Source organism: Meles meles, chromosome 9 (assembly GCF_922984935.1).
Source record: "Meles meles chromosome 9, mMelMel3.1 paternal haplotype, whole genome shotgun sequence".
NCBI classification, from domain to species: domain Eukaryota; kingdom Metazoa; phylum Chordata; class Mammalia; order Carnivora; family Mustelidae; genus Meles; species Meles meles.
The window spans coordinates 101,277,136-101,296,006 of record NC_060074.1 but is presented as its reverse complement, the minus strand read 5'-3'; the positions used below and the strand labels follow the sequence as shown (position 1 = coordinate 101,296,006).

The 18,871-nt window shown below is 34.3% G+C and overlaps 1 protein-coding gene across 2 annotated transcripts in view; it reads right to left on the bottom strand.

The window, feature by feature from the left end:
• DPP10 (dipeptidyl peptidase like 10) overlaps positions 1-18,871 on the bottom strand; it is a 1,411,353-nt gene that overhangs the window by 83,184 nt on the left and 1,309,298 nt on the right. For both annotated transcript variants that reach the window (XM_046019846.1, XM_046019845.1), the window contains exons 11-12: positions 12,637-12,760; positions 2,158-2,196 (exon numbers count right to left, since the gene is read on the bottom strand). In XM_046019846.1, the coding sequence (XP_045875802.1) occupies positions 2,158-2,196; positions 12,637-12,760 (163 nt within the window). The remainder of the gene's footprint in view (positions 1-2,157; positions 2,197-12,636; positions 12,761-18,871) is intronic.

The following is an 18,871-nucleotide window of genomic DNA, read 5'->3' as shown; positions in this document are numbered from 1 at the left end:
TAATGATTGCATTGTTTCTAATTGTCTTAGAAATTTGCTTCATCTAATTACTACCACCATTCTCATATTTTATATTTCATCAAATTCTAAATATTTTATAAAATTGTCTAAGAGCTTCTAGAGAAAAACTCAACTGTGACAAACTACCACCTGCATTTTTTTTTACTGAATAATTGATAACTAGTTTCTTTGCTTTAAGAAAAGTTTCTATTAAATATTCATAAATTTGGGATTTAAAATGTAGATAACATAATTCCAAAGGAGCATGCATTTTGTTGATGCATGTTACAGTACTATGAGTGTCACTGAAAATAAAAATGAGAGTAAAATGGTTTAATAATGCAGGACAGTTCTGAATACATCAATATCCATTATGTTATAGCCTGTCATTGTTTTTATTCTCAGTATCTAACAAGAAAATCCATTACTGACTACAAGATCAAAGTTGGGTTTTTCCCCCAATTTCATTAAGATTAAGTAGTTTACAGTAACATCTACTTATTTATCTATTAGTAGATTCGGTGTGCTTATGCTTCAAATGAGAAAAGGTTTAGCTTATCCACAGTCCTCCTTACTTTTTCTGTCTTTATTCAGCAAGTATTTATGGAGATTTTGTTATAATTCATATTAGGTATTTAGTTTACAATGGGGAACAAAAAATGAATATTCCTCCTGCCCTTCTGAACTTAGGAAAACAATATAGAAATAACTGTTTAAGTATTACAAAAAGATTACACTTGACTTAAGAAAATTATTGATATGGTGGTTGGAGGAGATGATTTTATAAGTAGGTGATTTAAGCTGAGGTTTGAAAAAGAAGCCGCCTTCACCAAAGAAAGTAGTTGAGACAATTCCATTTAGAAGGCAGGCTCCTACAAAGACCTTGTGACTATAAGAGCTCATGTGCCTAGAATGGAGAAGGAACTGACAAAAATTTCAGTTTCAGTTGTGAGAGTGATATGGGTAGGGGCAACCAAGTACACACTTTGCAATGGTCCCTCGGGCAGCCTGCAGTGTGAAGAGACTGGCATGCACCTGAGGGGTTGAGCGCAGTCAGAAGAGAAAGAGGAACCACACTTCCTAGTTTGATCCTGGATGCTGTTTGTGAAGCGGCAAAAAGTAAATTGACTTGAGATCTTTCAATGTGAAACTGAAGAACGTGGTGATGAATAATATATAGAATAATAGTCTAATAATATGCATAAAAGGATAAGAAGAGCTTAAAAATGACTGCTAGGTTTCTGATTTTAATAGCTGGATGGGTAATTATGTCCTTGACTTCTAGGATAAGAAGAGTACGTAAGACTAACATATGTTCAGTGTGGACCTGTGGCGTATGCAGTTACTTTTTATACACTTAGGAGAAGATGCCAAGCTTGAATTCAGATGTTTTAGAGCTCAGAAATATGAGCTGCCCAGGCTGTACATCTAGAGGTCTCAATACATGGTGGTAATTGAAACCATAGATATGTATGACACTTCAGGAGAGATTATAAAATAAAAGATTGCGTGAAGAACAAAACAAATCAAAAGCAAGCCAAACACAATACTTCCCCTTGCAAAAGATAGTAATGGAGTTACTAGTCAAGTGGGTTCAGCCATATTCAGATGATCTACTTGTGTTTTCTTCTGAAATGTCCAGTATGAGCCAATGTTGTGGAGACATTTGGTAGTTACTCTATTGTGATCTGGATTCCAGCCTCATTTATGTCATAAACTAGCATCCGAAGCTAAGCTGTATCTAAAGAAAGAAGCATTCATCTAAATAATCTCCATATAAACAATTTATGTGGAGGTCTGGCCAGTTTTCTGGGCAATTTGAGCAACACTGATGGTTTCCAGCTTTAATGGGTCACAACTTTTTCCTCTTTTCATCTACACAAAAGTTTACTTATGTGAATGATACTGTAAAACGGATCCTGGTCGTTATTCTGCAACTTATGCTTTAAAGAGAACAGAATAAGCCTTTTTTTATAAATTACGTCTTAGAAAAGACAAGTCATAAATATTTTCATGGAAGAGACTCAAACATGGCAAAGCCTTAAAGTCGTAATACTGAGTTAACTTTTGAGAGAAAGTTCTTCTTACACAGCAAACAGGTAAGTAGAATGAGCACAACTGCCAAAATGTGACATAAAGCAACCCCCTATGCCATACCTGTTTGGAGAGCCAAGTATCTGATGTCATCTCATATTTCTGAAAAGAAACAATGAACTCCATGAAGCTTTTCCAAACACCAAAATGAGCATGCATCAGTCTAACTTTTCTTTTTTCTTTTTTTTTTTTACACATAATCCTTTAGGCATTTTCTTTTCTCTTCAACTCATGAAATACCATGAGACATCCCCATTGTCACTACTGATTTCAACTGAATGAATAAGTACAGAATTGGGATTAAATGATAATTTAATTATAAAATCTTTCCTTTGGTGAACTCCTTTAGAATTCCCAGTAGTATGTCACCAGGGACAGAAGATCATTTTCCAGTGCTGTTTGATTACCTCATTCAAACTGTTTTGAACCACCAGGCACCGTCTCTTTTCACCTCTAGGCATCATTGGGAAAGAAAATTATTAAGTCCTTCAAAAGAACTGGGCAAACAGCCAGGAATAAAATGAAAAGGTAGATGTTCTTTCAACATTCAGCCCACTCTCCATCATAATCATTTACTTTTCTTAAGGAAAAACAATTAAACATTTAAAAGGACAAAATTTTATGTCCCATTAAAGTAATCTTACAAATGATCAGAACCAAGATCATATTTCACAAAGTAAAAGGAGATGAATTTAATCTCAAGTTAAATATGTACAGATACAATAAATTTTACTAGTACTGTTTACATATATGAACTTAGGAAAATCTTGTACTTTTAAAAATGAGTGTAATAAAAATATTTAAATTAAAACTAAATCACAATATATTACAAATTTTATCTATATGCAAAAAATAATATATTTTAAACATTATTTATAGGGGTTTTTTTTTAACCAGTATCCTCTTTTAAAGCCATATCAACACATTATAATCAAATACTTTCTCTTTTCAGGGCCTGTTTCTATTTTTGTTTATTTCACTAGACTTTGTTACATATAGATATCAAGAAAACATCTAACTAAATTATTCCTTCATTTTTCTATTTGCATCTCTGCAATAACCATCCTTCGTAAATATGAAACACAGACACAACAAGAAAATATATTGGTGTCACTTTTCATTAATATTACTAAGTTTTACTAGAATCCCTGGAAGTCCAAAGTTTCACATGCATTTGCATTGATTTGTCTTTTTTTTTTTTTTTTTTTTTTTTACAACAAAACCAAACAAATTATTTATTTATTTTTTTCAGCGTAACAGTATTCATTCTTTTTGCACAACACCCAGTGCTCCATGCAAAACGTGCCCTCCCCATCACCCACCACCTGTTCCCCCAACCTCCCACCCCTGACCCTTCAAAACCCTCAGGTTGTTTTTCAGAGTCCATAGTCTCTTATGGTTCGCCTCCCCTCCCCAATGTCCATAGCCCGCTCCCCCTCTCCCAATCCCACCTCCCCCAGCAACCCCCAGTTTGTTTTGTGAGATTAAGAGTCATTTATGGTTTGTCTCCCTCCCAATCCCATCTTGTTTCATTTATTCTTCTCCTATCCCCCTACCCCCCCATGTTGCTTCTCCATGTCCTCATATCAGGGAGATCATATGATAGTTGTCTTTCTCCGATTGACTTATTTCACTAATCATGATACGCTCTAGTTCCATCCACGTCGTCGCAAATGGCAAGATTTCATTTCTTTTGATGGCTGCATAGTATTCCATTGTGTATATATACCACATCTTCTTTATCCATTCATCTGTTGATGGACATCTAGGTTCTTTCCATAGTCTGGCTATTGCAGACATTGCTGCTATAAACATTCGGGTACACGTGCCCCTTCGGATCACTATGTTTGTATCTTTAGGGTAAATACCCAGTAGTGCAATTGCTGGGTCACAGGGTAGTTCTATTTTCAACATTTTGAGGGACCTCCATGCTGTTTTCCACAGTGGTTGCACCAGCTTGCATTCCCACCAACAGTGGAGGAGGGTTCCCCTTTCTCCACATCCTCGCCAGCATCTGTCATTTCCTGACTTGTTAATTTTAGCCATTCTGACTGGTGTGAGGTGATATCTCATTGTGGTTTTGATTTGTATTTCCCTGATGCCGAGTGATGTGGAGCACTTTTTCATGTGTCTGTTGGCCATCTGGATGTCTTCTTTGCAGAAATGTCTGTTCATGTCCTCTGCCCATTTCTTGATTGGATTGGTTGTTCTTTGGGTGTTGTGTTTGCTAAGTTCCTTATAGATTTTGGATACTAGCCCTTTATCTGATATGTCGTTTGCAAATATCTTCTCCCATTCTGTCAGTTGTCTTTTGGTTTTGTTAACTGTTTCCTTTGCTGTGCAAAAGCTTTTGATCTTGATGAAATCCCAATAGTTCATTTTTGCCCTTGCTTCCCTTGCCTTTGCCGTTGTTCCTAGGAAGATGTTGCTGCGGCTGAGGTCGAAGAGGTTGCTGCCTGCGTTCTCCTCAAGGATTTTGATGGATTCCTTTCTCACATTGAGGTCCTTCATCCATTTGGAGTCTATTTTCGTGTGTGGTGTAAGGAAGTGGTCCAATTTCATTTTTCTGCATGTGGCTGTCCAATTTTCCCAGCACCATTTATTGAAGAGGCTGTCTTTTTTCCATTGGACATTCTTTCCTGCTTTGTCGAAGATTAGTTGACCATAGAGTTGAGGGTCGATTTCTGGGCTCTCTATTCTGTTCCACTGGTCTATGTGTCTGTTTTTGTGCCAGTACCATGCTGTCTTGATGATGACAGCTTTGTAATAGAGCTTGAAGTCCGGAATTGTGATGCCACCAACTTTGACTTTGTTCTTCAATATTCCTTTGGCTATTTGAGGTCTTTTCTGGTTCCATATAAATTTTAGGATTATTTGTTCCATTTCTTTGAAAAAAATGGATGGTATTTTGATAGGGATTGCAAGAACCATATGATACTCTCAACAGATGCTGAAAAAGCATTTGACAAAGTACAGCATCCCTTCCTGATCAAAACTCTTCAAAGTGTAGGGATAGAGGGCACATACCTCAATATTATCAAAGCCATCTATGAAAAACCCACTGCAAATATCATTCTCAATGGAGAAAAACTGAAAGCTTTTCCATTAAGGTCAGGAACACGGCAGGGATGTCCATTATCACCACTGCTATTCAACATAGTACTAGAAGTCCTAGCCTCAGCAATCAGACAACAAAAAGAAATTAAAGGCATCCAAATTGGTAAAGAAGAAGTCAAACTATCACTCTTCGCAGATGATATGATACTATATGTGGAAAACCCAAAAGACTCCACTCCAAAACTGCTAGAACTTGTCCAGGAATTCAGTAAAGTGTCAGGATATAAAATCAATGCACAGAAATCAGTTGCATTTCTGTACACCAACAACAAGACTGAAGAAAGAGAAATTAAGGAGTCAATCCCATTCACAATTGTACCCAAAACTATAAGATACCTAGGAATAAACCTAACCAAAGAGACTAAGAATCTATACACAGAAAATTATAAAGTACTCATGAAAGAAATTGAGGAAGACACAAAAAAATGGAAAAATGTTCCATGCTCCTGGATTGGAAGAATAAATATTGTGAAAATGTCTATGCTACCTAATGCATTGATTTGTCTTATTATTTCAATTACAATAGAAAGTAAACTCTTCTTTAAGTCCATAAATAGATTAGAAATATATTAGAAATATAACAATATCAATAAGGTACCAAATCAATAATATTACAGGATTCCTGTATCTATTTTCTGCTGAAGCATTTTGATACATTCTTGCCATTACCTATACAGATTATCATTATATAGGAAAGATGACAGGCTTTCTCTGACTAGAATATATACATGCCAATTTCTAAGTAATGTATTATCAGCTGAATACTTTAACAAATAAGTGGTGAAATATTAGTCAACCTATCAGATGAAAGATGATGACTGAAATAAATTTTCTAATAAATACAAACTAAACATAAAGAGTCAAATCCAGTAAGTAAATGACTGACTCATCAACTTTATCTCATCAACTTTATCTCCACATCCACGCTCACCACTCCAATTAAAGACAAATTTCTTCCCCCTTTCCCTTTTATAGACCATTTAAAAACTATGCTTTAATATTGGAGTATAATTTGTATATAGTGATATGTACAGCTCTAGTGTGATGAGTTTTGACAGATATATTTATATCCCATCGAGATATAAGATCTTTACATTTCCTCACACGTTCTCTCATGCCCCTTCCCAGAGGTTCCAAAAAGGCACTCACCCTTCTGAAATTGTTCCCCATATCTTGCCTATTTTAGAAGTTCAGATAATTGAAATTATGTATTAGGTAATCTTTTGAGTGGGACTTCTTTCACACCGTGTTTCTGAGATGCACTCATATTGCTGGGCATATCAGTATTCTGTTTCTTTTTAAATTGCTTAACAGACTTCTTTTGTATAGATATGGCTCATTTTGTTTATTCATTCTTTGTTGATAGATAATTAGATAGTTTCTAATTTTTAGCTACTGTAAATTAAGCTTCTCTAAAGATTTTTTTTTAACAAATCCTTGGTGGACACAGGTGTTTTTTCTTTTCCAAATATCTAAGAATGGAGTTACTGGAGTATGGAGTACATCTCTATCTATCTATACATACACATATATATGTATATATGTATATATATGTATATGTATATATATTATATATGTTTTTAAATGTGTATGTTTAACTTGAAACTGCAAAATCATTTTTAAACTAGCTGTATCATTTTACACTTCTACTCATGAAGAACAAAAACTGCAATTTTCTACATCCTCATCAATAATGTCATTTTTTTGTTGTTTTAATTTTAGTCATTCTATTGGTATATAGTGTTATCTCATTATGATTTAATGTTTTCCTAATGTCTATGTTGAATACTTTATCATGCATTTATTACTTCCTTATGCACTTCTGTTCACATGTTTTGCTTTTCTATTGGGTTGTCTTTTCATGATTGAGATGTATATGTTTTTTGTTAGATACACATTTTGCAAAATATTTTTTGCAAAAATTTTTAGCTGTTCATTTTTTAGCTGTTTCTTAACAGTGTCTGGTGAGAAGTTTCTGATTTTGATGCTGTCTGTTGTATTATTTTTTCTCTTATGATTAATGACTTTTTGCCTATTCGGTATAGCAAATTTATATCCCATATTTTTATCTAAAAGATTGACAGTATCTTCTCTTAGCTTTAGAACAGCAGTTTATCTCAATTTAATTTTAGAATATGGTATGTGACAGATGCCAAAGACCACTGTATTTCATTCAGTTCTTGACTGAATGAAATAGCACCATCTAGCACCATCTTTCCCCCCTTTGGATTGTCTTGGCACCTCTGTTAAAAATCGGTTGATCATATAAATATGGATCTGTGTCTGCAAACTCTATTAGTTCGTTGATCTAGTTGTGTGTCCTTATGCCTCCACCACAGTCCCTCAGTTTCTGTTGCTTTCTAGTTACTCTTGAAATCCAGTAGTGCAACTTCTCCAACATTTTTGGTTTCTTTTTTAAACAAGGTTTAGTCATCAGGTCTTTAGCACTGCCATATTCATTTAGAATCAGCCTGTTTCTACAGAAATTCCCAATTCTGCTGGGAATTCGTATTGTATTGAAACTACAGGTAGTTCACTCTGAGTAGAATGCCACCTGTAATATTCAGCCTTTCAAGTCCAGCATGTGGTATAGCTTCTGTTTATTCAGGTCTTTCTTGATGTGTGTCAAAATGTTGTAGATTTCAATATGGGGATTTTGCACACTATTTGTTAAATTTATCCTTATGCATTTAATGTTTTAAAAATCTTAGTGGCATTTTTTTCATTGTAATATTAATGAGTATATAGAAACATATTTTGTTGCTAAAAGTTCAAGAAACACCTGCATAGCCTTTAGACATATTCCTCATTTATTTATATTTTGTTCCATTTGCTTTATTATTATATCTCTTGATATAGAAACAAAACCATTTGAAGAAAGGGAAAAGCATATTTTTTTTCAAAATCAATTAAAAGTTGTTAGAAACATACTTTTTTTTTCTAAATAATTTGATAGAAGTTTTGAGGCATTATATCCATTTACCCCTAAATAATTCAGTAAGCATTTCTTAAGAAATTTATAATATCCTGTATATATACATGCTTTTAACAGTAAAATAAAAATCAGGAAATTTAACAATTTAACTTGGTACACTGACTTGTGAATTGTGATCCATTCTGGGGTGGATTTTTGTGTTTTTTGGGTGGGTTTGTTTTTGTTTTTGCAGATTTCTTACTTTTTATTTATCTAATAATGACATCTACAAATAGAGAATTTTATTTCTTCCTTACCAATCATCATGATATTTATCCCTTGCCAAGTTATTCTGGTGAGAGTCTCTAATAAAGGTTCCACACTACAGTGAGAATGTGTATCTTTACCTTATTGATGGCATGAAGGTAAGGAAAGTGTTTTACCACAGAGCATAACTTTGAGGTATTTTCTGGGTATCCTTTATCAAATTAAGGATATTTTTTCTATTCACTTATACTGAAAGTTATCATGAGTAAATAATTGAGTTTTGTAAACTGCTTTTTATTTTTCATCTACTGAGATACTTGGTTTTTTTTTCTGTTAAAATAATGAATAACATTGATTGGTTTTCAGTATTAAACCAATCATAAGTTACCAAAATAAACCCCATTTAGTCATAATGCACTATTCTCTATATTGCTATAAATGATATATCAACATGTTTAAGGAATTATTTGTATACATGTGCATGAGATGTGTCAGTCTAAATTGTTCTCATAATGTCCTTGCCTTGATTTGGTAATAGGATAACGCTATGCTTATAAGATGAATTGAAAAGTTTCCTTCTCCACTTTCTGGAAATTGTAGAAATGGTAAAATTTATTCCTTTTTTTCCAGTTTTACTGAAATATAATTGACATATATAATTGACATATAACATTAATGATTTGATACATGTATATATTATGAAGTAATTACTGCAAGTTTAGTTAACATCCATTATTTCAAGTAACTACATTTTTTTCTTTATGATGGGAACTTTTTAGGTTTATTCTCTAGCAACTTTCAAATATACAATGAAATATTGTTAAAAATATTCATCGTATCATACATCGTATGATTGTATCATACATTATATCCCCAGAAATTATTTATCTTATAACTGGAAGTTTGTACCTTTTAACCACCTTCACTCAATTTCCCCACCCTCACCCCTCACAAACACTAATATAATCTTTTTCTGTTTTTATTTTTTATTCCACATATAAGCAAGATCATATAGTATTTGTCTTTACTTCACTCATAATAAATGCCTTCAAGGTTCCTCCCCTATTGTCACAAATAACAGGATTTCTTTTTTTTTATGGCTGAACAGTATTCGTGTGTGTTTGTGTGTGTATGTGTGTGTGTGATTTTCTTCAGCCATCCATCCATTGATGGACACTCGTTTTGTTTTTTTTTTTCCCCCTGTCCTGGCTATTGTAAATAATGCACTGCAATAAACATGGGCTTGCAAATATATCTTCGGACAGTGATTTTATTTCCTTCAGGTACATATCCAGAATTTGATGTGTTGGATCATATGGAAGTTTAATTTTAAATTTTTTTTGAGGATCTGCCATACTGTTTTCCATAGTGACTGTACCAACATACATTCCTACCAGAAGGCACAGGGTTTCCTTTGCTCCACTTCCTCACCAGCAATTATCTCTGGTCTTTTTTGATACTACCCATCCTAACAGGCATGAGGTGATTAATTCATTGAGGTTTTGATTTGCATTTCCCTAATAATTGGTGATACTGAACACCTTTTCATATTTTTGGAAAAATGTCTATTCAGGTCCTTTGCCCATTTTTAAATTAGATTATGGGGGGGGTTTGTTTTGTTTGTTTTTGTTTTATTTTTCTATCTAGTTGAAGGAGATATTTTAAAAATACTTTAGATGTTAACCCCTTATCAGATATATGATTTGCAAACATGTTCTTCCATTCCACAGGTTGGCTTTTCATTTAATCGACTGTTTCTTTCACTGTACATAAGACTTTTAGTTTGACAGTTTTGATTTACTTAAGTTATCCATTAACTTTTAGAAAAAATAAAAACTAGAAGATATTTTTATTTTATTTTATTCATATGTTTGTCATTTGGAGCCCCTTTCCTTCCTTCATTTAGATTTGAGGTTTCATTTGATGCTATTTCTTTCAGATTGAATAACTTCATTTCATGTTACTTATGCAGATCTACTTGTGATAAATTATCTCAGATCTTATTTATCTAAATATGTCTTTCTTCATTTTTGAAAGATACTTTCAGAGTACACAGACGTTTGGTTTACACTGTTTTTCTTTCACTTCTTTAAAAATGTATTCCATTGCTTTCTGGCTTCTATCATTTCTGATAAGAGAGAGGCAGTGATTTTCATCACTCTATTCCTCCATATGTAACATATTTTTCTCTCAGCCTCTTTTGAAACTTTTCTCATAATCTTTGGTTTACAATAATTTGAGTGTTATGTGCCTATTTATTTTCTTTGTTTTTATTCTGTTTGGGATTTGCTAACTTAGATACATGGGTTAATGGCTTTTCTTCAAATCTGGGATATTTTAAGTCATTATTTCTTTTTTTGTTTTTCTGCCCCAACATCTCAAACCTTGCCTTCTGTATGTATTACATCTCTCATATACAACAGCTCAAATTATTCCATACGTAGCTGAGGCTTTGTTCCTTTTTTTTTTTTTTTTTAACTCAGTCTTTTTTCCCTCCAGACTTCAGTTCGGATTGTTTCTATTTCCCTGACTACAACAGTGTCCAATTTGTGTTTAATCCATCCAGACAATTTTTCATTTCAGATACTGTTCTCTTTAGTTCCTGAAATTCCATTGTTTTGTATTTTATAGTTTGTTTCCCTACTGAAATACCTCATCTATTTATAAATTAGGGCCACCATTTAATTTGCCAAGAATCTTTCAAGCAGCTTTAAAAAAAATTCTGTACCTGTTAATTCTAACATCTCTATTCTGTGTCAGTCTGCTCTTCTAACTATTTTTGAAGGGAGGTAGGCAGGTTACATTTTCTATTTTTCTACGTGTATAGTATGTTTTGATTGTGTAATTGATATTTTAAATTTTAATTCTCCATTTAAAAGAGTAAACTTTGTTCTAGGAAGACAGTTCATTTATAGGCATGTACTTGATCCTTTCCAGCCTGATATAAAGGTTTACTGTAAAGAGTATAGAACAGCCTTATTTCTAATGCATTTTTCTTTCTGGGCTGTGAGTTGAATGCAAAGGGTTTTCAGTGAGAGCGCTCTATTTTTTGCTGTTCAGCACTCCAAAGTCTCCAAGCATTACGAAACCTGCAGATTCTCTATTTACTTCTCTCTCTGTGAAGCGTGTCCTGTACTTGCACAGTTAAGCATTGAGCTAAAGTCTTTTTTTTTTTTTTTTTTTTTAATTTTAAGAGCCAAAGTCGTAAGAGGTCCTTTACATAGACTGCTGGAGCTCTTCTCTCTATCGCTCCAAATCTTGTGGTACTTACCCTGTAAATTTCAGCTACCACGAGAGCCTCAAACTGATTCTCCCTGCCGACTTGGATCACTGATCCACTGTGGACTGATCAGTTCATCAGCGATACCACTGTGCTTTTCTAGGGCTCCATTAGCTTGCACTATGTGTGTGCCCTACAGGAAGCTAGGCTTATCTTATATGTTTACATTATTTCACTTTTTATGTCCTGATCCTGCTATTGTCCAGTATCTGAGAGCAGTCGTTTAATTCATTTTACATAGGTTTATAGTTAACTACAGCAGAGAGGCTAGGCTGGCAAAATTTACTCCATCCTGTCCAGAAATAGAAGTTTGAAAACTCTGTTGTTAAGTAACTGGGAATACTTTACCCATCAATACAGGCATATACACAACAACAATTACAGTATACCCTCAGTTAAGAACTTTAAGAATTACACAAATAGGATTTATTGCAGAGCTTATAAAAACCGATTATAGAAACAGAAATAAAACCTGCTTTCAAAACACAATGGTTCAAGGACCAGCTTTTTTTTCACTCTTCTTATTTAATTTTAAAAAAGAGACACTGTCCGTTATTTTAGAAGACTAATCTGAACTACCCAAAAAAAAAAAAAAATTGGAATTATTGGAATGTGGTTGAAGACGACAGGAAAAACATTCCACATTCCTAAGTTAATCAAACTCAAAATATGGAGAAAAAAGATGTATTTGAGAATTAAACTAATGTGGTTTAGATTCCCCTTTATACTATAAAAGAATTCATTTTTTTACAGTTTGGTCTTTTTTTCTCTCTCTCTCTTTTGCTTATCACCCATATCTCTCACTTCAAAGTTTGGATGATTTACGGATTAAAGTACATCCTTCTAATAGAAGGACTCTTTTCCAACTAAATATTGGTCTTTGTACAATGGATTGCCTGATATACCTTTGAGAATAGCAGAAAGTACTTCATTTTAAGCATAAGAGAAAGTAAATGACACTCACTCTACTGCAGGCGCCAGTGGTAGTCTCACAGACTGTGAGGATGGAGATGTTCTGAGGCCGATTTAACCATCTGACCACCGTCTTGGTATTGCTTACCCATTTAACCATAGTGATATAGTATTCTCTAGTTGGGAAACAACAACAACAAAATTTACATTTAGAGCCAGAGAACCTGTATAGTACTAATAACATACACTTGTTATTTTATATGCAAGGATAATGAAGCATTATAAGGATGCCACATCATATTAATTTCTATGTATGTTCACATACACATCTGCTATTCTGAATACTCCCACATAAATACAAATATGTGTGTATACATGTGCATTTACATACACATGCAAATGTACCAAGAATTTAAGAATAAATCTGAAAGTGAATGATATCCCAGAAAGGAAATCCTTGGAAAAACAAAAATAATCAAGATAATAGACATATGAATAATTTTTAAACTGTCTATTGATTAGCACTAACATGTAATAAGCATAAATTTTTAAGCTGCATTTTATTTTTGTAAAAAGTAAAATCACCAATTAAAAGGCCAAACTTTAAAAAAAAAATAAAATAAAAGGCCAAACTTATTCTTCACTTAATAATTATTTCATACGCTCTCTCTGTCAAATAAATAAATAAAATCTTTAAAAAAAAAAAAGGGGCGCCTGGGTGGCTCAGTGAGTTAAATAATTATTTCATACGTATGATCTCCATGTTTTTTCACTTTACCCATGGGGATTTGCATGATAGAGCTGTTAGAGCTGTTAGTTTTTATTTATTTATTTTGTGTGTGGTCTTTCTCAGTTATGAGTCAAGGGCCAGTTCCAATCATATTCATTATATGTTCATAGGCACACATATGCATATATATATATTGATTTTTTTTTTAAAGATTTTATTTATTTATTTGACAAATAGAGATCACAAGTAGGAAGAGAGGCAGGCAGAGAGAGAGAGAGAGAGGAGGAAGCAGGCTCCCTGCCAAGCAGAGAGCCCGATGTGGGGCTCGATCCCAGGACCCTGGGATCATGACCTGAGCCAAAGGCAGAGGCTTTAACCCACTGAGCCACCCAGGCGCCCCTATATATTGATTTTTTTAAAGTCTTCTTTATTTGAAACAGTTTAAAACAAAGAAGGAATTAAAATGATGGAGATGAGGGACTACTGAATTTTCCATATAGTGAGGACGCTAATTACTCGAGCCTATGATGTTCTCAGGCTATTTCTAGATTGGGAAAGCTTATATTTTTCCCTATAGTTAGTTTGTATTTCTTTCATTGTAGATTCTATGATTGGAAATTTACGTACTATATCAAAAAACCCTCAACCGACACAGACAAAATGCAGTAGTCAACACTGATTCAATTTATGATGAAAAGAAAAAAAAAAAACTTTCCAAAAAATCTGCCCAGCTTTAGAACAGATGAGATGATTTAAAGTGCCATCTGTGAGCACAGTCTTAAAATTAATCCACCCAGAGGCACCTAGGTGCCTCAGTCTGTTAAGTGTCCACGGCAATCTCATGGGTGGTGAGATCAGGAACCCTGTCGCTCCATGCTCAATGAGGAGTCTGCTTGAAGAGCCTCTCCCTCTGCCCCTCCCTCCCTCAAATAAATAAATAAATCTTTCAAAAAATTCACCCAGTTTTTATGTCACTTAGGAAAAAGTCATGTATGAGTAGAAAAGCTTTGTGATACAAATCACTTGTCCTTGGACACTTGTGGGTTAGACATTTAGCTACGTGAATCTTACATTTCTAACATTTCTGAAAAGCTGGTGCTTCCTCCAGAAAACCGGTTAGCCCATCAAAAAGTGAAGATGTCAGCAGAAGGGCAAGCAGAACTTAGCATACAGTGAAGCCTGCCATATTTTCTTCAACAATCTTTCCAAGACAGCTGACAGCTTTCAAAACCAGCTAAGTTTCGCTTCAAAATGCCAAAAAACTCAGTGAAATTCTCTGAATAGTTAACAAAGACAACTTTGAATCACATGTGCAACTATCTGGTTTAGGACTAATCTTCAGCCGGATGAGCGGGCTTGTGATTCTTCAAAGAATCATATCCAGTTCATTTTTACTGTGTTTTTGTTTGAACTGATTTATTTTGCATGCATTATCATATTCAGCAGTATGAATATTAAAAAGGGGGAAATATAGGTATTAACCTTTAATGGATTTATCTAGAGAATTTATCATGGAGAAAAATGACAATTAATACTATAAATCAAGAAAAGAAACCCTGAATTCTGACAATATGTATTTCTGATTAATCGTTATAAATGTTGTTTAGAATTGAAGTAAAAAATAATTTGGTTATTGTAAACAACTGACCAAACACTGTAAAATCAAGGAGGTTATATTAATAGAAATATCTAGATAGAACTGGTAGATACAAGTTTTCAAACTCAATCAGGAATTTATCTTAGTTAAGCAAGTAATATTACATATTGTGTCAAATGAAATAACAAACATGAATAATTTTTAAAATAAATAACAACAACAGAATATAATTTAAATATTCATCTTGAGTGTTTTCCCTTTCAAAGTAGCCCTCAAGTGTAATGTTGCAAGAGCATTTTCTTTATAATGTCTTCACAGACACTGACACATATTTATTATCTATGATAGAAAATCTTGACTTTTATAAAGGATTTCATATTAGAAAAGCAACTAAAATACAACCCAGGCAAATCTGGTGAATAAGTGATTTTTTTGTAAGGGGTACACTAATTTAGGTGTAAAATTAAGTTAAAAGTAATTAATTCATAGTTATACCACTCATCTTTCTCTTTGATTAAATAATGTGATTATTTTGTGTTTATACATAATGTATCTAGTTGCCTATAAGCAGAATTTAGCATGATGTGAACTATCTTAGTATAGACCTTATTTATAATCTGAAAGATAAGAGTTGCCCTCACAATTGAATTTGTAAGGTTTTTCAGGGGTAATTTCAAGCCATTGAAATTTCCATGATAAAGAGTTGGGGTTACCTAAAATGAAAGTTAAAATAGAGCTTGACACATAAGAAGTAAGACACATCCTGTATTCATTCTTTGCTTATTCCAGGATCCTACGTGCAGCTCTCCTTAGTTTTCTCATAAGTAATCAGGCTTCCTCTGAATGAGGGATTAGGAAAAGGCCCTTATCTAGAAATCACACTCCTTGGCCTGCCTGCTGCTGATGTGGCTGTCCTCCTGGAACTCTGTGTCATGAACACATTAGATCTGGGGTCCCACAACCAGTGACTAGCAGAACTTCCCCCTCCTTAATAATTGTCTTTCCTGCTTGTTCGTAGTATCCATGGTTCTGGATTACCCAGAAAGTCCGCAAGGAGCTTACTCTCTTAAGCCACAGAGACAAGTGGGTTAGGTGGACTGCACTCAAGAAAGACTTTGAATCAGCTGAGTGGTCTGGCGCAGAAGATCTAATTGCTTACAAGGGTATGTGGAATGGAGACCCCAGCATCACGAGCAGACAGGTACTATGTTAGAAGTCACACCTGTGTTTTCACTGGCTTTCTCTCCATTCATTACTCTGTGTTCATAACATAATCTTTGTATACATATAGTTGCACTGAGCTCACTCTCTTCCAGATAATCCAGGATCTCTACCCATGACTGTATTGTAATTGCATGTATGACCAAGCCATAGCTAGTGATCTGCAAAGACCATTGTTAGTAACTATGGATTACTTGTAAGAAGGGTCATTTAGGGCATTTCCATGAACATAGAATAATTTCTTAATTTGATTTTTTTAATACACAAATATTCTTTAGCAGAAAAAATTGTAGCTAGCCATACTTCAATGATACAGGAAGAAAAAGCATGGTGCTATCAAGCGTGACAGGTAATGTTACAATGTCACATCAGTGATACATGCTAATAATGGGTCACAAAGGGTGGATGACTAAAGAAAGATTTCAAATAAATAAAATAATGTCAGAGACACAGAGTAAGGAGAAACCAAAGACAAAATGCTACCATTACTCTTCAGCCTGGAGATATCTGAATACAAAGTATAATAACTTCCTCAAAACAACAGAGAAATGCCAACCTATGGAAAGATCTATATGATTCATTACTATAAAAAATCTTTCCACCAGGGGGCGCCTGAGTGGCTTCTGACTCTTGATTTCTGGTCAGGTCAAAATTTCAGGCTCATGAGATGGAGCCCCTTGCACCACACTGTGCTAGGGTGGAGCCTGATTAAGATTCTCTCTCCCTCAAACCGCCACCACCACCCCCCCGGCCAATAAAAGGAATAAAAAAAAATATTTCCACCAGAACTTAAATATGTATTTTTTTATTATTTTTATTAATATATATTATTTGCCCCAGGGGTACAGGTCTGTGAATCGCCAGGTTTACACACTTCACAGCACTCACCATAGCACATACCCTCCCCAGTGTCCATAAACCCCCCCTCCCCGGAGCATTTGATGGTCTTAATAGGGCATGGGGAAAGTATGTTACTAATAAATTAATTAATGCATGTTTATACTTATACACTTGAAAAAATAAAAAATGATCTGTATTTCTTGGAATTTCTTGGAATTTCTTGGAGTTCTGTCACTAGTATGAGAATAGTGCTACTAACACTGGTACCAAAAATTTAACTTATGCATTTTATATCTAAAATTTTTAAAATACAAAAATGAATCTGAGTTGGCTGAGGAAGATTTAAGAATAACATGGTAGCATAAATTAGGAGAAAAAGGCAAATAAGTTAGAGAGGGAAACGGGTGTTAGTTACCATGGAAAACTCCAGGTCCAAAGTACGCTGATACAACTCAGTGAAGTGTGCATGAGAAAAATACGGCAGGTTTATAGAAGCACATGCATTAATAAGATAAATCATAGATATGTGTATGTAGATTTGTGTTTGAGTGTGTTTGTGTGCTGGTTTAGAAATAGATTGAAACACACACACACAGAAGAAGACACAGAGACAGAGATACAGAGATAGAAACAGCACCAGACAGATATAGAATACTCTCTCACATGGCTTCAGAAAACTCACTGTGTCCTCGTATGGTCATCACCAACACATGCATAAAGTATAATAAACTTCTTATGGCAAATATTATTCTTAAATTATTTATGTGGAATATCCTTCATTTGTTAGGTCCATTCTCCAGTTCTCTACCTGCAGCCTCTACAGTGAGGCTGCCTTGCCAGTGGAAGGCCTCTGCAGGAACTTCCAAGTTTGGGAGAAGAGTGAGTTCGGGGTATTAATTCCCAGGACCCACTTCCTGCTTGGGTGTGGTTTGGCAATGACTGAATTGCTCAGTCTGTGGACAGCTCCTCCTCGTCCATTGTGTTCAGCTACAGGCCTCTTCGGGATTCATAACTGATCCTGGACCTCCTTCTTTCAGTCCTGAGACAGCAACTTTTTCCCTTTTGCAGATCAGAGTTGCTTTCTCATCCTTTGTGAGTTTCCCCTTAATTTTGCTCACATTTTTGTTAATATTCCCTCAACTAACTGCATTTCACTTACCATTCTTGACTGTGTCATCTGTTTAATTTCTAGGACCCTAACCACTAAATTATGAAAAATGACTTGCTCTTTTAAACCTCTAACTAGGAGGGCATAACAGTTTCCTAGCTAATTTCTATATGGCTAATGTACTATGTATTAAATATTAGAGATGTTCATAATCCTAAAACAAAAGCAATGAAAAAATAAGTTTGGTTTCCATCCTATGTACAGTCAGATGAATGCAACTTTCTTTGATTCGCACCATGGATATATCTATTTCATTTGTTTGTGTGTTTCTGAGCCCATCTAAGTAACACCTATGCTCAGAGTGACTAAATGCGGATGATCTAAAATTCATTTATTACTCTTCTGTGAATTGGACTGAAACTTCCTACCAGAAACAGATGAGTAAGGAAATATATTTCTGTAAAACTTAACTGGGGTGATATTTAAAATTGTCAATTTTGAAGTAAACCTTGATCTTGAGTTTTTCAACAAAAATCATACATTTTAGTATATTTCACATTGCCATAGGTGGCACTTGCATAAGACCCTGAGGGAGAAAAAGAAACATTGTTTGGTGCATCGTACAGATAAGGTATTACTGACTTTCCCCAAACTGCAGACCAAGTTTATCATGAAACCAACATACCTGAATTACACTTAAGAGATTTTTCTTTACAAGATTCTTCCTCACTCTTAATGGGATCTCATATTTTATTCTGTGTATTGGATTTATATCTAAGGATATGTGATAC